Raw genomic sequence first — 26,469 nt, 5'->3', positions numbered from 1 at the left:
AGTAAACAGATCAGCGTCTTCCCTGTGTTGTGATAACGTTGGGTGGGTTTACATTATTGATACTAACTCCAAGAAACCAGAATAAATAATATAATTTGGAATCTACAGCAGGTGGTCGCTTCTAAACTGAATTCCGTCGTACTGCCCACAACACGCTCCCAACAACAACAACAGGCGCGCTGCAACGTGACAAATGCTGAAAGTGTACCGAGTGGCCTCTGTATCAGCCAATCAGCGAAAACCTCGCCATAAAATGGGAGTGGTCAACCAATAGTATTCATGATTTGCTACGAGCACAGCCAATGGAATTTCTCGATGCGTGCAGTTTGTGGACAGCTTGGAAAAGCACGTGTACTCGTGTGTGTCTGGAGGCTTGGGGAAACCGAAATCGGAATCAAACACAGCTGAGACGCAATATCGGTGGACCACAGACGCAGCAACGTCGATTTTATATTTGGCCGCCGTTGTAACGTCAGGATAGCACTGCAATTCTGTACTGGCATTTGGAAATTGTTCAAACGAACGAAGCAGTCTGGTCTAGGAGGTAAGGCCAGTATTCATTATTTAGGCTGGATTTGACGTGTCGATTGAGAGTGTAGTACTGCCACCGTTTTCTATGTAAAGTCATAGTTATGTTGATCACATAAGTATTCACGTTTAGTCGTCAGGGCCGTTCAAACCGAACACGCCACTGCGTTAAAAACAAAAAAACAAACGCAGCGTCTCGAATAAAACAGAACGCATTTAACGACGCAACGGTCAAATACGTCGATTGAAAAGATGCAATCGTTGTGAACGGCCCCTTAGTCATACGCGCTGAACAAATTAAGCTGATTGTCCTGTTTTGTTCGACAATGCCTCGTTTGTTGTGGGTTCAGTCCTGGAGCAAAGTTTATAATATTTGTATTATATTGAATTAATCATAATGACGTTTTTATTAACATGGTATGTAGAACAAACTACATATGTTGTCGGGCGTTTGTATTTATGTGGCGCCGCTGCACTGTGAGATGAGCTTGCAAAAATTCCCTTTACCGGACATGTACTTGTTTTTATGCGTCACAACATAAGAATGCTCTTTAAAGTGCACATTTAGATTAAATGTCGTTTATAAATAGAGCTGTCGTTAAATAAGTGCGATGAATTATAGGTAACGCGCTTAAAGAAAAGTAACGCAATTATTAATCATGTCACAATGCATTTGAAAATTCCATGATGTTTTCACGAATTTGTGGCCGTAGGGGGCAGTCAGTGCCATGGCTGTACAGGCAACATGCCTAGTCAACGGAGCATAACAAACAACGCAGTGTTCTCACGCGTTTCTAAGTTAACTTTTTAAAACCAAGTACAAGTAAAAAATATTTGTTGCAGTAGAGATACTGAAAACTAACTAGACACAACGCAACAAAGCGTCTGTTTGATGCATGAGTACATAAACCAACAATAAAGAACAGCGCAGAAGGAGGGCAATAATAGGGTTTTGTTATATTATAATAAAATAAACAATGTTTTGACTTCTAAACAACTTTGGTATTGTCTAAACGATTTATTTGTCTGCTGTCACAATAGAAGTATAATTTTCAGACATTTTCATTATCAATTGTCATGAAAATTATGGATCAGTTAATGGATTATTCGTTACCATTATTACCGCAAACGCATGTGCAGGACTCCAAATAATATGCGCATTTAGCCTACTGTTTAATTATAATTTAAATGTATATACTTCAGAAATGGAATTGACATATTCTTTTTAAAATATTTTTTGTTTATCATAGTTTAATACATTTATTAAGTTTGTGAATCGTTTTTTATTTATTTATAAAGTATTATTGGTAATAATAACTAGTGTAGGAGTCAGTGGCGGCTGGTGATAATTATTTGGGGGGGGGGCGCTTTTTGTGGCCGAAAATAAATACAAAGCAGTACCAAAAAGCATGTTGACTACTTGAACATACATTTTGCGCTCCTTTCTTTCTGGCCAGCAGATTTCTCAATGACTCTCTGATTAAAGTCAGTCATCTCAGTAACAAGTCTCTTTCCCATGGAGAGCAATGCCAGTGCATTCAGCCTCTCCTGGGTCATGGTGTTTCTGAGAAACGTTTTTATTCTTATCAAGGTTGAGAAGCACCTCTCAGCTTCAGCCGTGGTCATGGGTGTGGTAATGAGAACTTTTAGGAGAGTCGCAGTTTAGGAAAAGACTTCTTTGAGAATGTTCTCCATAAAATTTGATTTGATTTGAAACAGCTGGAATAGGTCCACAGCACCATGGCAGGCTTTGAATTCTTCCTTGCTGTAGATGAGACTGAGCTCTGTCTTCAGCTTGCTTCCACTGAGCATCGGGTATGCTTTCATGGTGCTGCTCAATGCATCTTCAGGAAAGGTATCCTTGTACTCATTAAACCTGTCCCCCTGCAACAAGGTGGCACAGACAAGGTGGTCTGTGAAGGAGAAACGCTCCCTAGTGTGTCCCAGGATGGTGTCACAGACCTATAGAGTTAATTAAATATATATATGTATAAATGTAAGGTAGTAACCTGGAGTAGGCCACTAGTTGTCACAGTTGCAATGACTTTCAAAATAAAAATAGAGCCATTTGAGTTTTTGTCCCATACAAGACAGTAGTTTTTGGTGGCTATATATTTCATTTAATCATTTATTTTTATGTTGCCAATTTATTATTTTTGGGATGCTGTTGTATGATATTAAAATTCTAATTTTTGTAAGGATTTATACCAAACAAAAACGTTTTCTTGAGTCTGTAGAATATGATATGTGGGCAGGACATCTCTGCAGCACAACAATAATGTAAATTGGTAATTTGACTAATTTCTATAACAAACTCACCTCTGCTGCGATTCTTTCGCGCTCTACTGAACTAAGCCCCCGGCGCATCTGTATTGGACAAGAACCACTGCTTTGCTCACCAATGTTTTTTTGTTTTTTTTTTTTTTTTTTTTTTTTTTTTTTTTTTTTTAGCGAACGCCTTGTGAAAGGTTTTTTTTTGTAAATCAATGACAGAGTTTGGTTTAGCTGCTGCCATTATCTCTGCGAAAGTGATCATCCTAGCAAAGTTTTATGGAGTCAGCCTATGCACTCGCAGAGCATAGAGCATTAAGTTGAATGACAGGTAACGAGAACAATCAGATTGGATAAAATAACATGTATCCAATTCTGATTCGCCAGGGACGCAGCGACCTGCGCCCGGAGGAGAATCTTTAAGAAACCAATTAGAGGCCAGCTTCAGGTCACATGCTGCCCGAAAATTTAAGGACTCAGATAGACATCCATTTGTCTGGCGTCCCTCGCCCATTAAACCGCATGAAACATATTGAAAAACATAGAAAATAGTTAACCGATTAAAGCCAGTTTTTATTAAATGCTGAGGCTCTTACTACCAGTCTGCAGATTGTATGAGTAAACTATTTAATTTTTTGTATTTTTATTTCCATTTTTGTATAATTTTTGTATTCATGTATATTTCTGGAATTTTGATGGGGGCGGCGCCCCAGCGCCCTCTATTGACAAGCCGCCACTGGTAGGATTATTAAAACTTAATGTCGTGGATCGTGGGATATTTCGGACCGTACTTTTTTTTTTCTTTCTCGAATTTAAGTCAAATAATAACATACAATGCAATTTTAAAAGTTATTCGTTCTTATGTGACGTCATATTAAACCAAAGATAGAAATGGTTAAATAAAAAAAATCTCTGTTCTGTTTTCTTCTTTAAGCTTGCAAGCTAACCGGTTAACCCATTAGCTTAGCATACTGCTAGCTTTTCTTCATTTTCAGCACATTTCTCATAACTGTCACTACCTAGAGATACGGAAGTTGCAGTGTTTTTAATTAATTTACAAACTTTTAATTTATTTTTTTGCTTTGTGGTTCCGTTTAGCGGTGTAGGTTTGCTGCGGGCCGCCAAATAAACACAGTGTATGAATGTGACATAAAACTGTTGCGAGACTTGAGCATTTCTCTAGTTATTTGAAGGCGGTGGAACGTTTAGTGGGCGTGTCTTGGAGTAGTCTTGCTGGACGTAGGCTGTCCTTTCTCGACACATGTAGACCGGTGGATGGACAATGCCATGTTGTACTTTAGCAGGATGTGATATGTAGCGCAAAAGTGGCAGTGCGCTACATATCTAGAGGTAGATGGTAGATGTCTAAATATATATATATATATATTTATTTATTAGGGCGTTTTTCCAAATGGCATATTTGGGCACTTGAAAGGCACACTTCTAGAAGGGGATGCCACTCCAAGGGTCTTTCCAAACAAAATTAAGAAAGTAAATTTTTTCCACAAAGGGCCCTGTCAAAAGACTTTTAGTGACGGCTACATTCAAACTGTAATGTTATGCCCCTTCAAAGTGCCCACATCAAGAGCTCTGTCCTTCGTGTTGAGTTGGGCATAGGGATGATCTCTTTTAATTGTATTTCGCCGATATACAGTCTTTTCACTACCTGATTGCTTGATTACTGAATGCATTCATGCTGAAATTGATTAATCGATGATTAATGTAATCGATGAAATTAGTAACAATGATTAATCATTAACATTCCTGGATGTAATTCATTTGAATGATCTGAATGATTTGAATTAGAATATGTATTATTATATTTATAGTTATTTTAATTATTATATACTAAACTATAATTATTTGGGGGTCCTTCAGTAAATAATAATATGCGATTAATTTGATTAAGCGTCACATTAATTCATTCATTTTATAATTGTTTTATTAATTGACATCCCTACTTTTTTTTTTTTTTGTCATTTTTTTGTCTTTTGGCAAAAGTAAAATTGTTTTCAAAAAGTTGAAAGAACAAAACATTTTAGTTGACAATAATGTGAAAAATTAGAAACAGCTCAGTCAAACATACAAAACAAAAATGTATATATTTTGAAAATATATATTTATGATCTCTTGGCTCTCAACGAAGGCGGTCGCATTTTCTCACCCTCTCCCTACCCTTATCTTCCCTGCTTTGCTCCTCTCGTCATATCTAGTCTACTGTCTTGTACTTGAGAGACTCTCTCAGCACTGCTCTTCAAACTAAGTCATCATGGATTTGACCAACTGGTCTCTCAACGCAATTGACACCATCTTCTCGACGAGAAGTTTGGGTTCGGGGGAACCTGTCTGCCCTGACGGAACGTTCGCAGCTGGCTACACGATGGACGCGTGGGAGAGGTGGCGGGTCGTGTGTCTGGCGGCTCTTTCCGTGGAGGACGTTGAAGATATCTACCTATTCGGTACCATGATAACAGGTCTTCTGCTGATTGGATTAGGCATTGCCCTGGTTTATCGAGGAGTTAAGAAGACGGTGACAGCTGTCCAAAGCCTCACAAGGCTGCCCGTCATGATTGAAACAGTGGGCAGAGCTGTCTGCACTCAGACTGGGTCTATGAACCAAAATACGGATAACATCATGGAGAAGCTCACAGCTTTGCAAAGGCAAATGGATCGTTTCAGAGACCAAAATGGACCAGGAGAATAGCCGTGTAAATTAGAATGCGGCTACTCTCCTTAAGACCAAACAATCCCAATCTTATCTGTTTCGGCCGCCCTCAACCAGCACTGGCCTTGGCCAAGGCCGCTGTTGGAACAACAACTCCCCGGAAGAGCACTGCAGTGAGCCACTCTCGCGTTCCTTCCCCGACTCCCCAGACACCTGGTGATTGTTGACTATGTCTGGGACCTGATCAAGGTTGTCTCCATGGCAACTTGCTGTGTATCGCTATGACAACCCTGCGGACTGAGGCACCTAGATTAGACTGCTGGCATAGCGACTCTCCAGGCCTACACACACATGAACTCTTACACATATATACAGATATGCAATCATCCGCCCGATACCCTATCCCTCGCCTTAGCAGCTTTGTACCCCCAGTCTGACAGGCGAGTCTGTGACCAGCGCCGAACATGGCTGCAGGTCCGGATGGCTGCTTGCCTGTGCTGGGCCACCTCCACCCCCAATCCCTCCCCTGTTGCAAGTCTTGTTCATGTTGTAGAGTGTACTGATTATGTGCTAATGTTGCTGAGGTGTTTTTTTCCCTGTTCCCACACTGTACTTCTTAAGGAGCATAGTCTGGGGGCTGCCTTTTTTTTCTCCTCTCCTCATGTCATGCTGTATTTCTTCTAATTCCCTGTCTTCCTGTCCTGTCTCCCCTTGTCATATGTATGTTTGTATGGACAGGTCGATGGCCAATTTCACTGGTTTACTATGTGACAATAAAGGATTACTACTATTACTACTTACTACTACTTATGATCATAAAACATGAAAACTGGTGAAACCTGAGCTACACACAGCTTAAGTGTGGAAGTCCCCACTTGATAATTAATAAATAAATAATTTATTAGTTATTTGAATAAAAGTATTTCTAGATTTTTGTGCCCTACTTCCCTCGTTTATGTGTGAGATGACTGCAGCTTGCATAAATTCCCCTTACTGAAAAATGTGTTTTTATTGACGCGTTACAACATGAGAATTGTCTAACAAGTTGATGGATTAAATGTTATTTATAATTGTTCATTAAAAAAAGTGGCAGTTCTTGGAAGGCAAACATGCATCCTGTTACCATGTTTTACAGTCCATTTTATAATAGGTGGACAACTATTTCATTTTCATATCATACTTTATGACATATTTGATGATCTAGCTTTGTGCAATGCAATTAAAGTGAAACATGGACGGTGGACCAAATACTCGTAATTTGTAAAGCAATACAAAAAGATTCTAGCTGTTACCTTGCTAAGTAAACTGGCATGGAAATGTGAGATTTAAATGATACTAAACTACTAGGAGTCATGTAGCAGCTATATGATTATCCTCTGGCAGAAACTGAATAGATAATTTTAGAGGAACAAATGTAAAATTTCTTTGTAAACCGGGCATTGCTTTGTTTTAGGTGAGAAAAGTTATTTTAGAGATTATTAGGGTTTGGGACATTTGAACTGGGAGATGTTAAATGTTTAAATGCATTGCCGAGTTTCTATTCAGTACTACCACTTGTAGTACCACTAGCTACTGTCCCATGTGTATTAATATTTACCATGGTGTTAACATACCGTAGAATAACTGATGGGTTTACTAATTGTTTCTTAGATTAGGACACTGTTTTCTCAATCTTGTTTATAGTAAGTATTTGCCTTAAACACTCATTCACACTTGCACTGCTAAATTTGTATGTCTAAGATCAGAAGTTCCAAAATTAGTGTGCCGGGCCATCAACAATCTCCGAGAGGAAGCATACAACACTATATCACCTGGTTGTCTGATGAGATTACGTGTAGAGGGATAAAGGGAGAATAAATGTGTAGGTGGAAGTTACTTGTTGTTTTGGGACCAATCAGAAGTAACTTCAATGTAAATGTAAATCTGTAGTTTTTATTTTAAATTATTGCCCAAACACGATCAGCATGAGGTCCACAGTAATTAACTGCAATTCAGTTTTAAGAGATCCCTCGTTTTGTTCAAAACAAAAACAAAGGATTCAATGCACTGAAGTTCATATGTCTCTAATAGACCCTTGTATTGCTTTGTACAATTGGCAAATGCAGAACTAAGATTCGTAATGCAGTGATTGAAGGTGGATGTGTGGAATGTGGATATAGAAACAATCTTGGTTAACATGGAGACCAGATCTGAGCTCACACATGCAACACCTCTCTGTGCCTGTGCATAGGCATGCTTGTTTACATTTAAACTCAAAAGATTTAAGACGGAATTACTGATAGATAACGTTTTACCTGGTTGAAAAAAAAAAAGTCCAGTAGCATTTTCTGTTACAAGAACGGGCTGTCCAGTAAGAACAAACAATATCATCTATCACCCGTTCGCTTTTAAAAAAACATCCTAATTCAAGACGAATAACTAGCTGTGCATTTCTGTTTGTGTGTTTGTTTTAAATGGACACTCAAGTTGTTGTTATTTTTTTGTTTTTTCCTTTTCTTGACAGGTGTCCTCTGAGATGAGATAAAGAGTGCCACAAAGGAGGAATGAACAGATCCTGAAAAAAGCCTTACTTATCAGTGGCTGTTTTTACGTTATCTCTCACACTCTGTCACACTCCATCTGCCTCTATGACAATAGCCAAGTCTGTTTCATAACAACCAGTCGTGTCTGGTTTTCTGTGCTAAACAACAATTTTTTTGAAGTTAACATTTATATTTAACGTTTGCGCTGATTTGAAGTGACATTAAACTTTACTGGAGGCTACAAGCCACTTGTCCTCTTAATTTGCCCTTGAAGGAACTATAACAATCGGACACAACATGTTGAAGTTTGTGGAATGAATCTATGAAGAATTTTTGCAACAAAATGATTTCCCATTGTGGTTCAGCCAGTCCAACCTAGAGAACTTTATTCAACTTAATCTATTGTAAGGTGAATCTCATCACCTAGGCAACCATTTATTCTTACAGTATTATTATGAATGATGATAACTCTGACTCTGCCCCCAGCAATGAAACTCATAGAGGGGCAGAGAAAGAGACAGGGCTTTTTAGCCGATCCTGCAGCATGAGTGAAAGCTCTCCATCAAATCCGGAGAGTAGTGGAAGGGGTTCACCGGGATGCGCATCTGATCCCAAGGGATCCACAGGTGACAACCAAGGGACACATTCTGATGATACAGATGCACTATCGAGTGGAAATGACTCTGGGGAGAGGGAAAGTGAAGGAAGAAGGGAAAGAGGGAATGGATCCAGAGGGAGACAGTCAAACAGAAGTTATCAAAGTTCTTCCAGTCAGAATGGAAAGGACTCTGCTATGTGCCTGGAGACTACAGAGAGCAACAAGAGGTAAGAGAGGAGGAAAAATAGCACATGTTAACGTGATCGTATTGTGATAAAAATCAGGGATTTGCCGCCATTAAAGTGTATACTATTTACGTCTTTTGGTGATACTTTTGAAACATTATGCATTTTAACTTGCTTTTTAAGTCCATTACTGTAACTGACATTTTTTTCCTTTTTTTATTAAATACATTTAAATGTATTTTTTTAAATGAATGTAAATGTACAAAAAATGGCTTTCAACATAGTGTCAAAAAAGCTTATAATAGTCATTATTTACTCACTCTCATGTTGCTCCAAACCTGCATGACTTTCACAAAAGAAGATATTTTGAAGAATGTTTCAACTGTTTTTGTTCATTTAATTAAAACCCCATGAGCCTTCATTGTATAGACAAAAAACACTGAGACATTTTTCATAATATTTTATTGTTCCACAGAATAAAGAAATGCATAGAGGTTTGGAGCAACATGAGGATAAATGACAGAATTAAATGTTTTGGGTGAACTAACACTTTTAGAAATGTGTTCGGCTATTACTAGGGTTATTACTTGTAGTCGAGTACTCTAATCCACAAAAACGGAGTACCCGAGTACTCATAAATTAAAATGCACGTTAAAAAAAACACGTATGACACATATGTAAAACTTACATTTTGATTTATTTACAAATGTTACCTAGAATGGTTTCCATATAAGATAACTTCAACAAAGAAAAATATGCATTAATAAAAATGGAAAACAAAAAAAGATTTGCTCTCACCCAGAGCTTACACAGAAACCAGTACTGATGGCATGAGGGTAATGCACAGATATAAACTCTGATTCTACATAAAAGTTATCACATTTTGATAATTTCACGTGTTATTATTCAGAAAAACAAGTGTTGAAAGTTATCTTTTTATAAAATGTGCTCTGCCTGTGTTGAGATTTCACGCACCTTTGCATACGTACCGGTCTGATCAGTTTCCAAGATCGTTTGACATTTTTTACGCAGTAAAGTAGATCCTCGTCTGTTGGTTTGCATGACTCTAGTAAGAACGGAATACAAAAGTAGAATTCAACAAGGATCAAAATATTATAAGTATTGTCTTGTAATATAACTTGGCTTTAGAAGCACAGACACCATGATATGTACAATATTCTTCTCTCATCCAACACCTCAACAACACATATCCACTGTGCCCTCCCAGTGACTCAATTGTAACTGAGAGATTCTGAGGGAAAACTGTAATTCAGCACTGCTCACTGCAGGGAAATGCAGAAAGGAAATGAATTTGCGATATTTGAGTGATGTTTTTGATACTCGATTAGCTGTTGCAGAACAAGTGCTCCATTACTGGATTACTCATGCACATCCCCAGTTATTACTGGTTAAATATCTCCGTTTACACTCTCTTGTTGTTAATCTTTGCCTCCTCAGCTCAAACTCCCAGAGTCTCTCTCCTCCCAGTAGCTCTCTGGCTTACAGTCTGTTGAGTGCCAGCTCTGAGCAGGATCCGCAGTCCACCAGCGGCTGCAGCAGTAATCAGTCGACTCGTGTCCAGACCCAGAAAGAGCTGATGAGAGCCCTGAATGAGCTGAAGATCCGCCTGCCACCGGAGAGATTGATGAAGGGACGCTCCAGCACCCTTAACGCCCTCAAATACGCCCTCAGCTGTGTCAAACAAGTTCGAGGTGAGAGAAACAGAAGAGAGGTAGTGTGTTTGATAGGAAAGGCAATAGGCTGAAATTGGATAAATGTTTTCCAGTGTTAAAACGCTTTTTCTTAACTAAACTTAATATGCAGAGGCCACTGCAGTATGCCATTCGTAGATTGATTTTTCCCTGAAAAGTGTAAAGGAATAGTGAATAGTGCACTAAATGTGTGTTAAGGAATGTTTGCACTTTTGTTTTTCTTTGAATCTTGCAGCCAATCAGGAATACTATCACCAGTGGAATGTTGAGGAGTGCCAAGGCTGTAGTTTGGATCTCTCCACATTCACCATTGATGAACTGGACAATATCACCTCTGAATATACTCTCAAAAATACAGTACGTTGTCTTGCACACATACCTATTCACCTATTCTATGTCTGTTTCCCTTTTTATTTGTCTTATTTGTCTTATTTTCTACTCTCCATCTCTTTCTGTAAGACCCATATAATTTCTATTGTAACCCTAACTATGAAATCCTGCAGTAACTACCATTTTTTTGCAACAATATTGCATTGTCAGTTTGACATGTGAAATTAAGTCTGCGTAGGATAACATAATATTCATAATCAATGAGTAGATTAATAGAAGTGTAAATGTTGAAATCATTTATGTTTTTCATTACATAAAGCTCCCCAAAGCAAGGCAGAAATGCATAGCCTTTTTGTAGCCTTATGTAAGACTTTCTCTCATTGATAGATTACTGCACTTTTGGTGGTGATAAAACACATACAGTAAATGTGAGGGATGTACAGTGTCAAGAAGAACATCCTTGCCAGTAATTTGATCTATTATCTCCAATGCCCCTTGTCCAAAAAGCACATGACCTTCACAAAATTTAATAATTCTAGTGTTCACATTTAATACATGCAGATGACATGTCAGACAATGCTCGACGATCAGATGGCTTGGTTCGGCCAAGTTGACTAAACCATCACATGCTCAAGTAGGCCAGTGGTTCTATACTTTCATGCTCTGAGTGTGTGTAGAGCTGCTGTTTGCGAGCAAATGACAACAAAGAATAGCTTTCGCATAAGAGACATTCTTGAATTTCACGAACCCAGAAATGTATTTGTTTTAAATCATGCCACAAATATAAATACCATGGTATAAAATCTAAAACAGAAACTAGAGGCCGACTAATAGTGAATTTTGCCGATACGATAACTAAGATGGAGGAAAGGGCCGATATAACCGATTAATTGGCCGATATTGTTTTTTGTTATTTAACATTTTTATTGATTCCAGAAAACAAGACATATATATACATGGAATCAACATTTAACATTTATCCCCTCCTGACCCCCAACAAGCACTCCCATTGTCACATGAACATATTCACACAGAAATAAATAAATAAATCAAATAAAAAATATATAATAATCACACACATCCACAGCTAATCCTCTTTCCCTGCTACCTCTTCCGAGAACCCTCCAAGAATGACAACCACTTGCCCCACTTCTCAACAAGCAAATCCAAATTACTCAGTGTACTAAATATCATCTCCTCATAAGCTGCCAACCTCCCCATCCCTGCGCTCTACTCATGAAATGGGGGCACTCCAGCTGACTTTCATACCCTCAAAACAATCTGTCTGGCAACCATCACACTTGTCAGGACCCAGTTCTTTATGTTTTTGAACATCCCCATATCGATGACCTCCCCATCACCCAAAACACAGAGTCTGGGGCAAAAGGAAATCCGAGTGCCCAACACGTCACACGATTTATATATAGAATGTTAAACATTTTTGTTAGTCTTTCCTTACCATGATGGGCATAGACAAAGATGCTACAAAATAAATATATAATCCCAGATGCAGCTTGTAGAACCAAAAATCCTATGAATAAAAGAAATGAAGATTTGGTGCATAACGTGTGACTTAATTATAAACAAGCCCTAAACACTGGGGACTCTTATTTTGTAATGATGGAGAATTGGCTACGTTATAATACTCTGTATTTAATTATTCACAAGATTAAGGTTTTTATAATGGGATTTAATGTGGAATAAGGTTTATTTATATTCGCAAGATATTAAGTTGGAGACATTATATACAGTATGTGCTGACGGGTGACGTTTCCATATAGTCGCATTTGTCTTTGCATGTCCTCAACTTCAGTTTAGAACACTTGAATATCTAATCAAAATAACAAAATATGCATTGAAGTGAGGATAAAATATGTATAAATATTGTTAATGATAAAACATTTAGAAAATCCCCACAAGAGTCTAGAGGCCAATATTACACTGAATCCTCCAGTATTGGCCACAAAGAAAGAAAAAAAACTAATGGCAACTATTGGCACAGATTTTTACAGATAACCGATAGTTCCAAAAAGCAACTATCTGCTCAGATTAAATGGTAAAACAATATATTGGTCTATCTCTATCAGAAACTCTTGTGGTTGATACCCTTGCTCGAGATTTACTGTCATACTGCCCAGCTATATTCTCTTCTAAACTTGTCCTCATTATTTCATACTTTGTCTTCAACTCCAAAATAAAATTGATTTATTTGCCTTATTATACATGAATAAACCATTTTAAAGGTATTTGTCAGTTGCTGTCACTACAAGCCCATCTGTGTTTCTCCTGTGCAGGACACGTTCTCTATGGCGGTATCGTTCCTGTCTGGAAAGGTAGTGTACATCTCACCGCAGGGCTCATCACTTCTACGTGGTAAACCAGAGAAGCTGCACGGGGTGCTGTTCTCTGAGCTGCTGGCCCCTCAGGATGTGAGCACCTTCTACAGCAGCACAGCGCCCTGCAAACTACCTTCATGGGCCTCCTGCATCGGCTCTGGTATGTTTATGCATGGTACATTTGGTCATGGGCAATGTTACGTAGATCGAATTTTATTACGTTGTTTTTTTTTGTTTTTTGTTTGTTTTTTTCACTTGTTCTACCTTTTGTGTAAATGTAACTCAAGCAGCACAACACATTGAAACTACAGTGACCCAAATAATTGGCACTGCATAAAGTTGAGCACACCTATTTTAGCCACACTGCAAATTAGGTTTAGGCAATAAAATAAAATTCTCTCTCCTTTGACTGTAGCCTCCCCTCCGGTGGACTGCACACAAGAAAAGTCAATGTTTTGTCGTATCAGTGGAGATGTCTCATCCAGTGGGGAAATGAGGTACTACCCTTTCCGACTGACCCCCTACCTGCTCACACTCCGAGACTCAGACACTGCATACCCCGAATCGTGCTGTCTGCTCATTGCTGAGAGAGTGCACTCAGGATATGAGGGTACATCTTTACACACATGCTTCAGTTTTTTGTCATTGTTTGCATTTGCAAACAAAATTGTTTTATTTGATTGATAATTTTATCTCTGTTGAAACCCCCCTCCACCGCTTTCTCTCTTTTCCTCCCTCAGCTCCTCGCATTCCTCCGGATAAGAGGATATTTACTACAAGTCACACTCCTAGCTGTCTCTTTCAGGAGGTGGATGAGCGGGCAGTTCCTCTGTTAGGGTACCTACCTCAGGACCTGGTGGGAACTCCTGTGCTGCTCCTCATCCATCCAGATGACCGACAAATTATGGTGGCCATCCATAAGAAGAGTGAGTCAATTCTCCTTTCTCTTTCTGTAGCCTCTATCTATTTTCTTTTTTATTTGAGAAGTGTGGCACAGTATTCACTGTCTTACGTTCATTCTTTTGATCTCTCTCGCAGTTCTTCAGTTTGCAGGGCAGCCGTTCGAGCACTCCCCTTTGCGGATGTGCACTCGCAATGGAGAGTATCTGACCATGGACACCTCTTGGTCCTCCTTTATCAACCCCTGGAGCCGGAAAGTGACCTTCATAGTTGGCCGCCACAAAGTTCGAACGTAAGAACACATGTATACGAGTACATACAGGGTCCAAAAGCAACACTCACCAACTTGGCGGTTTATTTTTATTGTATGCTTTTATTTTTTACTGGGCGCAAGTGACATTGGCAATGTTAGATCAAAAACATATAAATGCTCTACTTCATATGTACTTTTAAAACAAGTCACGGTTGCTGCTAGTGCATCTTATAACAACTTCAACCTCAGTGGAACATTTACCATAATACGTTTATGAAAGATGCCTAATGCTTTTTTCCCTCCTGTACTCCATGTGGAGAAGTAAATATTTTTCACATTAAGGAAATATTCGGGGTTCAATACAAGTCAAGCTCAATCGACAGCATTTTGGCCATTGTCATAGAAACAGTGCTTTTTTTTTATTTTTATAGATTTTTGATTTAATAAAATATGGAAAACTATAATTACGTGGCTGATAAGAAATATTTATTGTTAGTACCCCCCCCATTACTGCACTAGCAATGCCAAAGTAATAGGTTTGATTCCCAGAGAACAAATACTGATAAGTGTATAAAAATTGACACAGGCCATACATAAATGTAAATGCACTCACAATAAGGCATTTTGTGTTTTATTAAACGTAAATGTCTCTGCACTTGAACATGTACCCATTTACCTTTCTATACTTCCTCTAGCTCTCCGCTGAATGAAGATGTCTTTACACTGCCGAGTGGTCAGGAGGAGCGGGCCTTGACCCCAGACATCGTTCAGCTCAGTGAGCAGATTCACAGGCTCCTTGTTCAGCCTGTCCACAGTGGTGGCTCTCAGGGCTACGGCAGCCTGGCCAGCAATGGATCCCATGAACTCCAGCCCAGTGCCACCTCCTCATCAGACAGCAGTGGACCAGGTCTGGAGGATCCCTCTCAGTTTCATAAACCTGTAAGTATTTTGAGACACACACACACCTTAAAATCATGATGTCAGATTAATCAAGTAATTCAAGATTTTAATATGAGAAATATTGCAAAGAATAATACAGATTACCAGTCTTCTTTCCTTTTTAATCTGTGTCACCACAACAATCTGTCAGAGAGTGAAACTGGCCAGTGTTTGCTCGGACTGTAATTTAGCTGAAGACTAAGCATCTCTAGTTTGGTAGTGAGGCTTTAAGATCACTTCAGACCTGGTCTCAAACCAGTACGAGGTGCAACATTAAGTTTAACATTTGGCAACAATTCTTTAACAAGCATGCTATAAGCATTCTAGAATTACTATGTTAGCTAATTACTAGTTATTATAATTTTTCTTTTAACAAAAATGTAGAATTTGAAAGCATGGAATTAAAACATTATGATCAAATTGTCTTATCAGAGTTGATTCTGCACCTAGGAAATATAATATAATTGTGTATTGTTTACTTTGTTTGGCCTTCAGACTGGAACAGTGTGAAGTTATTGAGGTTACCAAAATACCAGTTAGTTTTTATCCATAAATTAAATGCAGACCATAGATGGATAGAAATGGGGTAATGTTAAAAAATGTTGTTTAGTCTTTCCTTACCATGATGGGCATAGACAAAGATGCTACAAAATAAATATATAATCCCAGATACAGCTTGTAGAACCAAAAATCCTATTAATAAAAAAAAAATGAAGATTTGGTGCATAACGTGTGGCTTAATTATAAACAAGCCCTAAACACACTGGGGACTCTTATTTTGTAATGATGGAGAATTGGCTATGTTATAATACTCTATATTTAATTATTCACAAGATTAAGGTTTTTATAGCCTATAGGCCTATATTTACCCAATGGGATTTAATGTGGAATAAGGTTTATTTTTCTTCACAAGATATTAAGTGACATTATATACAGTACGTGCTGACGGGTAAAGTCATTTTATTTAAATGACTTTGTTTGGGTTCCCATGGTTATGGAAAACTTAAAAATATTGGAATTTTTAAATGTAAAATTTGAGGCACTGTAATGTCCTATTGAATTTTTTTAAAAGTCTATAGAAATTCCTTTAGTGAATTCATCATTTTCCTCTACATCATTGCCTAGAAATTGCTCTTTGTTATGGCAAGCTCTATAAAATTATTTCTCAAAATCCAGTAATCACAAATGATGTCATGGTTATTCATTAGTCATAATATGTGTGAACCCTGGTAACAATCGGCACTAAATGTAAGGCACTATAGAGAACTCTGTCTGGCCATATTATTACACCGCTAATTCTGTATGCACATAGAAATGTCACCACATTGACAGTTGTCTTACTGACTTTTCAACAGATGACTTTCCAGCAAATCTGCAAAGATGTTCACATGGTGAAGACCAGTGGACAACAGGTCTTTATTGAGTCCCGTAGCCGACCTCCTCCTAAAAATCATTCCACCACAGGTAAACTCCCATACACACACTTACAAACATATTTGGAATTTACTCTGAAGTTTTATGGCAGCATTTTTTTGTGTGGATTGTTTACCACTTTTCTCTGTCCATGATATACAGGTGCTTTGCAAGCCAGTGATGCAGCAGAGCCAGGCTGCAGTCACTCCCATAGTGCTGCTCCACCCTCAAAGTCCTCCGCACCCTCCCTACTTTTAAAGAAAGAGCAGCCAACCAACTTCTCTTATCAGCAGATCAACTGCTTGGATAGCATAATAAGGTGAATGTTTAATGGATTAAATCACACATGCAATTAAATTGTATGGGCTTTCCATTTCTAAGTTGCACCCCTGTTTGCATATGCATGTTAGTTAAGTGAGTGGTGGCTCTTTGGAAAGTAGGCTTTAACATGTGCAATTTTTGGTTTTCACAGGTATCTGGAGAGCTGTAACACCCCCAACACAGTGAAGCGGAAGTGTGGCTCCTCCTCCTGCACGGCTTCCTCCACATCTGATGAAGACAAACAGCAGGACACACAAGGCAACACTATAGGTGGACATTGCAATACTAAACTAATGCATTACAGCACTGATTTTATGTGTTACAATGCTAAATTTAGGGGAAGATTGGAGAAGAGCCACCCCCACACATAGAAAAATGAGCATTTACTGATATTGTTACTGATATTGAATGATGCATCACCAATTTAATATTTTGATAAATTTAAACATTTGCTTATTTAATTGCTAAAACACAATGTTTAAATATTTTCTTTTCTTTTTTTGGTAAAATATTACAAAAGAATAATGTGAAATTATGAATTGGGCACAATGCAAAAGAGTACTAAGGAAGTTCATGGGGTTGATTTTAAATGAGCGAAGCTTTTAAGCGAGGTCCTCCATGAAAAAGTCAGTGGAAAAACAATGAAGATTCAGAACATTTTAAGATGTCCAAAAGATAAGGTGATGTTTGCTGTAGCACAACTTAATGTGTAAAACACCAAAGTGGCAGGGATAAACTACAACCTTCAAGACAAGATGTGCATTAACGGGATGCCTTGACTTGCAGTTCCTCCGGTGTCTTTGGTAGAGGAGAGAGCTTTGTTGCCGCCACTGGCTATGCACAGTAAAGCAGAAAGTGTTGCCTCTGTTACCTCCCAGTGCAGTTTCAGCAGCACCATCGTTCATGTGGGTGACAAGAAACCTCCCGAGTCAGGTGGGCATCTGGGTGTGAGTGTGAATAAGACAGTGAAGCAAGGGCATTGTGCATTCCAATTCTCTAGGAAGACTTTTTTAATCCTCCTTTCTGTAATCTCACATTTGCCTTCTTTTTTTTCTCACTCTCACAGATATTGTAATGGAGGATGCCCCTTCCACTCCAAATACTACTCCTCCTACCACTCAAACCCAAGCTCCTTTCATGGCCACAACCTTTCTGCCCCCTATCCCAGCCCCTCAGTTTGATAGGGATGGAGGGAGAAGAGGAGGACCAGGAAGAGCCGGGACAGCTGGGGGAGCAGGAGGAGGAGAAAGGTTGGGTCTCACGAAAGAGGTCTTGTCTGCTCACACACAGCAAGAAGAGCAGAACTTTCTGTGCCGTTTCAGAGATCTGAGTAAACTCAGAGTGTTTGACCCAACCTCAGCTTTCCGACGGCAGACAACAGTTCCCTTAGCGAAAGGTTAGGACAAGCATATAAACATTCACAACACATGCACAGTACAATCAGTATCCTACCAGGAAAAAAGGTTTTGCAATTTTGTTTTCTTTTTAATGTCAATATAGTGTTTAGTGCACAAGAAACATATGGCAACAATAACTATAAAAAAATTATTGTTTGTTTGTTTTACTTTTATGTGGTATGTAGAGGATGTTGGGACCCAGTTATTTAGAAAATTATGAAATATCTTGATTGCATAAGTATACTTCCTGTACTGTGGATGCTGCCAGGTTACACCGATGAAAAGAAATTGCCCTAACGAGGACACAATTACTTTACCATTGGGTTCCACCTGTGAATCATTAAAGTTGCAATCACATTTTCTGGATAAAAAAAACTATTGTTGAAGGATCATTGGTAGGCTGTGAATCTGAAGGAAAATTAAGACCAAAGAGCATTCCACAGAAGAGGATAAGTAATAAAAATGCATAGATTAGGGAAAGGGTACAAATAATATCCAATAGTTTGGATATCCCAGTGAGCACAGTTGGATAAATAATCAGGAAGTGGAAGCTGCACCACACCACCCAGGCACTGCCAAGAAAAAGCCGTCCCTCAAAACTCAGCACTCTAACAAAAAGGAGACTTGTGAGAGAAGCCACGGAGAGGCCAACAATCACTTTCAAGGAGCTACAGAGTTCAGTGGCTGGGAGTGGAGTAATTGTGCACCAGTCAACCATATCAAGAGCACTGCATAATGCTAGCCTGTATGGAAGTGTGGCAAGAAAGAAGCCGTTACTCAAAGTACCATCTGAAAGCACGTCCTCAGTTTGCCAGAAAGCATGCGGGTGATCCAGCTGCAATGTGGGAGAAGGTTTGGTGGTCAGATGAGACCAAGATTCAAAGCGCTATGTATGGCACAAACCTAACACTTCCTATGCCTCAAGACACAATATCCCTACAGTGAAGTATAGTGGTTGCAGTATCATGCGGTGGGGATGCTTCTCATCAGCAGGGACTGGACATTTTTTTTAGAATTGAAGGAAGAATGGATGGCGCAAAATATAGGGAAATATTGCAAGAGAACCTGCTTCTGTCTGCTAAAAATCTGAAGCTTGGGAGGAAATTCACCTTTCAGCTAGACAATGATCCCAAGCACAAGGCCAAAGCAACATTGGAGTGGCTCAAGAACAAAAAGATAAATGAGCGTCACCCAACCAACCTGAAGAAAATCTGACTTAGTCACTGTTCAAAGCTGGTACATATGTACCCCAAATGACTTGAAGCAGTTGTGCAGCAAAAGGTGGCTCAACCAAATATTAATGTGTGGGGGTTGAATACTTATGCAAGCAAGATATTTCAGTTTTTTATTTTTCATAAAAATATTTCCCAACAAAAAAACAATGTCAACTTACAATAACTGATTGAGTTTGTGTTTTAAAATAAAATATCAGAATGAAATTTCAGTGTACCATTTGTAATTCGGTAATATGAGAGAATTGAGAGAATACTTTTGCAAAGCACTGTGGATATTTATGAAAATTACAATGTAATACACTTAATAATCCTCTTGCAGTAAAATGTGATGAATTTTGGTGTCGGACATCTTTTAAAATCAAACATTTGGTATTTCTAATAATGTCCTCTACAAAGGAAAAAAAGAAATGCATAATTATTCTCAATTTCTCTCTCAATTTTAGGTGTCCGCAGTTCACGTGACTACCCAGCTGCAGGCAGTAGTGGGCGTAGACGTGGCCGAGGAGGCAAGAGACTGAAGCACCAGGAGACTTCAGAGCAAGCTGGGTCTTTGAGCCTAGCAGGTCCTGTGAGAGGCCTCCTCCCCGGGGTTCCCACTCTAGACCGGCCCTCAAATCCCTCCATACCCCTGGGTCCCACAGCTAGCTCCTCTTCCTGGCCTACCTCAGGGTCACAAGCTAGTGTTCCTTCCATCCCTTACCCACCTGGCGTACTTCCTCTGTATCCTGTCTATCCTCCCCTCTCCCACCCTGTCTCAGACCCCAACATGCAGACAGGCCTACGCTTCCCCCTTCAGAACTTGCAGATGGCACCTCCCATGGTCCACCCAATGATGGCATTTGTTCTGCCCAATTACATGTTCCCTCAGGCCAATGTGGGCATGCCTCAGCCCTTTTACAACCCAAACCTGGCTTTCCCATTCCCCACTTCTAACATGGGTTCCGCTGGTCCTTGTCAGACCCCGACCCCAGCACCACGTCCTCATTCTCGCTCCAGCACCCCACATTCTTACAGCCAAAGAGAGGCAGGGGCTGAGAGGGAAGAGGCAGAGTCGCCTCTCTTTCATTCCAGATGCTCCTCACCCTTAAATCTGCTTCAACTGGAGGAGTCACCCAGCAACCGTTTTGAGGTGGCATCAGCATTGGCTTCAGGGCAGCAAGTCACATCTCCTATGGTGGTACAAGGAGGTGGGGCAGGGGGGCAGGCCTCCTCCAGTCAGAGAGGCTCAGCGGTGGACACAAAAGAGACTGAAAATGTAAGAAAAATACACTGTTCTATTACATTTCCATTTTAGTCATGTAGCAGATGCTTATCCAATTCAGGGTTTTTCCAACATGAAACTGCAAGCTAAATGCTCTGATTATTTAAACAGATTTTTAGAGAGATTGGTTAAGCCAGAGATCAAAAAGTATAACGAATGTATAAATGTGTGTGGTCTGCTGTAGAACTTATGGGAATTATGGGGTGGGAATTATAGCTCTGTTTCAGGCCTGTTGAGCTTCCTGGCTGTCTCCTAAGGCAGCATCTTAATTGAAATGAAACCTCATAAGTGACTGATTTGGAACACACTACATAGACAGCATAAAATAAGATCTTCTCACACATAGCACAAGGGAGACCTGAGTCACAATTGATTAATTAAAAAAAAAAAATACAAATCTGCATCTCAGGTCCATGACACACAAAAAGTGGCATTCAACTGTTCATAAAGTAAAGTTAGGACATTACTGATGTGGAAAAACAGCCCCATCACTATTTGAAAAAAAGTCATTTTTGAGAAATCATGCTAAATTGCTCATTTGTTGCTTGAAAATCACTTGCTATTATATCAAACACAATTTAAAGCTATTTCATTCGTTAAATGAAGCTTAACGTTGTCTTTGTTTTTGAGTTGCCACAGTATGCAGTAGTCTGGCATGTCTTAACGTCGATATTATGTCAAAAATGGCAAAAAAGAAGCAGCTTTCTTTTGGAACTCACCAGTCAATCATTGTTTTGAGGAATGAAGGCTACACAATTATTGAAATTGCCAGAAAACTGAAGATTTCATTCAAAGATGTACACTTAAGTCTTCAAGACAAAGGACAACTGGCTCTATCAAGGACAGAAAAGAGATGTGGAAGGCCAGATGTACAAATGATTGAAAGACGAGTTCCTTGATAAATCTTTTTTTTTTTTGTTGCATTTTTGACCTAATATTGACCTTAGGACAGGCCAGTCTATTGCTTACTGTGGCAACTCCTAAACAAACACAAAGACAACGTTAAGCTTCATTTAATGAACCAAATAGCTTTCAGCTGTGTTTGATATAATGGTTAGTGATTTTCTAGTACCAAATTAGCAATTTATCATGATTGCACAAGGATAAGGTGTTGGAGTGATGGCTGCTGGAAATGGGGGCCTGTCTGGATTTGATCAAACATTTATTTCAAATAGAGGTGGCGTGCCATCCCTTCAGCAGAACACAAATTAAGATATTTAGAACAATATTTAAGCTCTGTAGGGCCATATAATGCAAGTGAATGGGAGCCAAAATTGACGCTTCAAAAAGCAAATAATGCATCATAAAAGTAATCCATAAAGCTAGTGTTTAAATCCATATCGTAAGGAAATTCTTCTCCCTACCCTGATGGGGGTGATGTGCATGAAGGATGTGAATCACCAAAAACACAAGAAGAAAAATGTAAAAGTTTACTGAGCAGGGAGGAGAATTTAATGTTTAAAAGGACTTAAGATTATTTCTTGGTGGGTAAGAAAGAGATAAATATTTGTCATAAATTAAAAAAGAAATCACTATTAATCAACTATAATCCTGATGTCTTTTCATTATATCAAGCAGTAGTGGACTGATCTTCTATTGTCCTTTGCAGGGTGAAGCAAATGATTCAAATCAAGATGCCATGTCCACCTCCAGTGATCTGCTGGATCTGCTGCTGCAGGAGGACTCTTGCTCGGGCACTGGCTCTGCCGGCTCTGGGTCATCGGGCACAGGCTCCTCGGGGTTGGGCTCGGGATCCTCTGGATCAGGATCCAATGGCTGCAGCTCTTCAGGAAGTGGAACTCGTAAGTGCTTATTAAAAGCAGTTGAATAAATATATGTCAGTGTCAATTTTTTTAGATCCAGTATGCTTTCTTGGTATACGTCATGTGATTCATTATTTAAATTAACAGAAGTATCACTGGTGCATGCCTACTCTCTGGATGAATAGGCAATCCGGACATAGTCCAGTCCCCCCAGTCCCCTCTCGGATAACATACCTAGGTTGCTTAATGCCTCGGATCCATAGATCATTTAGTGTGAATACTTTAATGTTTATGTATAGTTACTTTAAGTGAAGGAATAGAACATCATCATCAGTACTTTTCACATTTAAGATATTAGGAATGAATAGGATATTAAGAATAAATTCAGTTGGTTGAGAAGGAAGGTTGCATGAATGAATCCCTCTCTTTTGTGTTATCTTGAACAGGAAGTAGTCAGAGCAGCAACACTAGCAAGTACTTTGGCAGTGTGGACTCATCAGAGAACAGCCATTCCCGCAAGCAGACAGCAGGGGGGGATGGAGAGGCGCAGTTTATAAAGTGTGTCCTACAAGACCCGATCTGGCTGCTCATGGCCAACACTGATGAAAAGACTATGATGTCCTACCAGCTGCCTGTTCGGTAAATGTTGCACAGAATTTTCAATTTATCTCCATAAACATTACTGATCTTAAAAGGATACTTCACCCAAAAATGAAAATTCTCTCATCATTTACTCACACTCATGCCATCCCTTCAGCAGAACACAAATTAAGATATTTAGAAGAATATTTCAGCTCTGTAGGGCCATATAATGCAAGTGAATGGGAGCCAAAATTGATGCTTCATAAAGCAAATAATGCATCATAAAAGTAATCCATAAAGCTAGTGTTTAAATCCATATCGTAAGGAAATTCTTCTCCCTACCCTGATGGGGGTGATGTGCATGAAGGATGTGAATCACCAAAAACACAAGAAGAAAATTTTAAAGGTTTACTGAGCAGGGAGGAGAATTTTATGTTTAGAAGGACTTAAATATTTATCTGTTTCTTACCCACACCTATCATATCACTTCTGAAGACATGGATTTAACCACTGGAGTCTTATGGATTACTTTTATGCTGATTTGTGATTTTTGGAGCTTAAAAATGTTGGCACCCATTCACTTGCATTGTATGGACCAAAACAGCTGAGAAATGTATCTACAAATCTTAATTTGTCTTCAGTAGATGAAAAAGTCATACACATGTGGGATGGCATGAGGGTGAGTCAATTATGAGAGAATTTTCCTTTTTGGGTGAACAGTCACTTTAAATTGCATTTAGCTGTGTATCGTGTACAAGAACTACACAAAAACAAACAAAAAGTACTAACCTCAAGCTACTTTAATCCATCTTGTTATGATGCACACTCTTGCACCACACATATAGTAAAAAGAAAACCGTTCCAATGCTAATACCCCATAAACTGCGTTACTACACACCCACTGTAAAAGGCTGTTTAATGTTGTTGTCTTTGTAAAATTGACAATGTATGTGTGTTTTGTGTGTTATAGAGACAGAGATTCTGTATTAAAAGAGGACCGTGCTGCTCTGCGAGCCATGCAGAAGCAACAGCCTCGCTTCACTGAAGAGCAGAAGAGCGAGTTAAGTCAGGTTCACCCTTGGATACGTACTGGACGTCTGCCTCGTGCTATCAACATTTCTGTGAGTTTACATCTCTTAAATAGACTGAAATAGACTGCAAAACTCCACAAAATCTTAGTGGGCATTCATTGTCTCTTAGTTAAAGTAGTTTAACCAGAAATGAATCTGTTAAACATGTGTCTTTTCCCTTTACTGAAATACTTGGTTTTTTATATATATATTTGGTGTGCATATTTCAGGCATGCATGGACTGCAGGTCATCTCCTTCTCTCCCATCTGCGGCTCCCTTCGATGTTGAGATCCATGAGATGGAGTTCTGCAGTGTTTTGGAGGTGACGGAAGACAGCACCACTGCTGTGAAGCAAACCAAAGTAGACACAGTCATAGACAAGAGTAAGGTAGAGGGGGATGATGACTCGTGCAAAGCCAAGGAGGTTAAGAAGAATGGGACTATTATGACATCACAAGTCAATGACCAAGAAATGATGACTGAAGAACAGGAAATTACCTCTCTTGTAGAGATGATACACTAAAGACATAAGTTGCCATCAGTCAGGTGGACACGTTGCTCATATCCTCAACTGATGACGTAATTTTTTTATTCTTTAAATTATGCAGTTGTAAATATTTATGTAGATGAATCCTTGTCAATAAATATTAAGCCAGGAAGGCTGACAGACAATGAATGCAGAATATCCACTTCTTGGAAGGACTGTGACATTATCACTCTGATGCGTAGTTACGGGACATTTTGGATTGTGCAGACAGGTTTCCATTAGCTATTGTGACTGCGGTGAACAAGGGGTGCTTGGCTTTAGACCACACTGGATTGGACCTCAGATGCCACTGCTCTATTCCAGTTTTAGCGACCTACATGAGCACATTTTGTGGTGCACTTTAACTCAATACCTACATATTTAAAATAGATTTTATGTTGTTGGTGTTCTAGTGAACAAAACAGATTCAATGCCTCTGAGGAATTTTTACAGTTGCATACAAGCTTGTCAAATTTGGAGTTTGACCAAATGTACACACTAAAGCATTTTTTATTTTTATTTTTCTTAAGCATTCTGTATATTATTATTTGTTTATACATTATCAGTGTAAAAGGAATATTTTTATGTGACATGTGTAATTTGTTCAAAGCTTTTATGGATTCTGTAAAATGAACATTGCAACTGACATCTCAAAGAGGCAGTCAGTAATTATTGGTCAAAACTATTACAGTTTACTCACCACCAGTTCCAATTTGGAATTTTTGTTACTATCACAACAGTATCCATGGCAACATTGAACTTTCCAAGAGTATTTGTAGCTAAGGCATCTTTTTGTTGAGTAGCACTAATTGATGGAGAGGTGCAATGGGCATGACCAGAGAAAGCTTAAGAGATGATTCACCTAAAAATGAAAATACTGTCATCATTCCCTCACCCTCATGTTGTCCCAACCCTGTGTGACTGACTTTCTTCCGTGGAACACAGAGTTGTTATAGGCAATGTGTTATTCTTTTTTTCTATACAATGAAAGTGAATGGTGGCTGAGGCTGTCATTGTGTCATTTTTTGTTATAATGCCTCCTACTCATAGACGAAAGAAAGTCATGTGGGTTTGAAACAACTTGAGGGTGAGTAAATGATGACAGAAATGAAATATTTGGGTCAGTTCAGATTTTTCTATAATTGTTGGTTATTGGAGGTATTTTCCTCCCTCCCTTGTTCTTTTTTTTATTATTATTACTCTGCCAGTTAGTCATGTGGCTACTAATCATCTTGGAAAAGTTTTAAGTATTTTTGTGCATTACTTTATATGAAAAAGAATAAAATGAATATGGTTTACACTATTGTAGTCTGTAAATACTCCAAGAATCAAGGTTAAAAGAGGATTTGAGGGATTATAAGAATATACAGTGTATACATGATTGAAAAGCACATTGTTTACTTTGGAGACGGAAGAGTGAATTAAAATAAGTGGTTTTGTCCTGCCAAACCACAGCCATTTAGTTTAGTCCACAGAGCTATTAAAATCATTCAGAAGTATTTCCAGTCACAAACAACACCGCACACAAATTACAAACATTCATGCAAGGCAAGTTTATTTATATAGCCAATTTCATACACAGAGTAGTTCAGTGTGCTTTGTATGGAAATGATAAAGAAAATAAAACATACATCACTTAAGAAAAAGACATAAGAATTTAA

The 26,469-nt window shown here is 38.9% G+C and overlaps 1 protein-coding gene across 1 annotated transcript; it reads left to right on the top strand.

The window, feature by feature from the left end:
* The first annotated feature begins 336 nt into the window (after window positions 1–336).
* On the top strand, window positions 337–26,103 carry per1b (period circadian clock 1b). The gene is made up of 19 exons (XM_052136825.1): window positions 337–544; window positions 7,968–8,811; window positions 10,228–10,481; window positions 10,717–10,838; window positions 13,106–13,307; window positions 13,563–13,757; window positions 13,888–14,073; window positions 14,186–14,339; window positions 14,996–15,239; window positions 16,595–16,703; window positions 16,815–16,971; window positions 17,125–17,243; window positions 17,760–17,906; window positions 18,040–18,369; window positions 20,049–20,860; window positions 22,476–22,668; window positions 23,076–23,268; window positions 24,182–24,332; window positions 24,512–26,103. The coding sequence occupies exons 2-19, from the start codon at window positions 8,441–8,443 to the stop codon at window positions 24,803–24,805; spliced, it is 4,233 nt and encodes a 1,410-aa protein (XP_051992785.1). The 5' UTR covers window positions 337–544; window positions 7,968–8,440; the 3' UTR covers window positions 24,806–26,103.
* The last annotated feature ends 366 nt before the right edge of the window (window positions 26,104–26,469 follow it).

This window comes from Xyrauchen texanus, chromosome 1 (assembly GCF_025860055.1).
Source record: "Xyrauchen texanus isolate HMW12.3.18 chromosome 1, RBS_HiC_50CHRs, whole genome shotgun sequence".
Lineage (NCBI taxonomy): Eukaryota > Metazoa > Chordata > Actinopteri > Cypriniformes > Catostomidae > Xyrauchen > Xyrauchen texanus.
The sequence above is the reverse complement of the archived record's forward strand: the minus strand, read 5'-3'. Positions and strand labels throughout refer to the sequence as shown.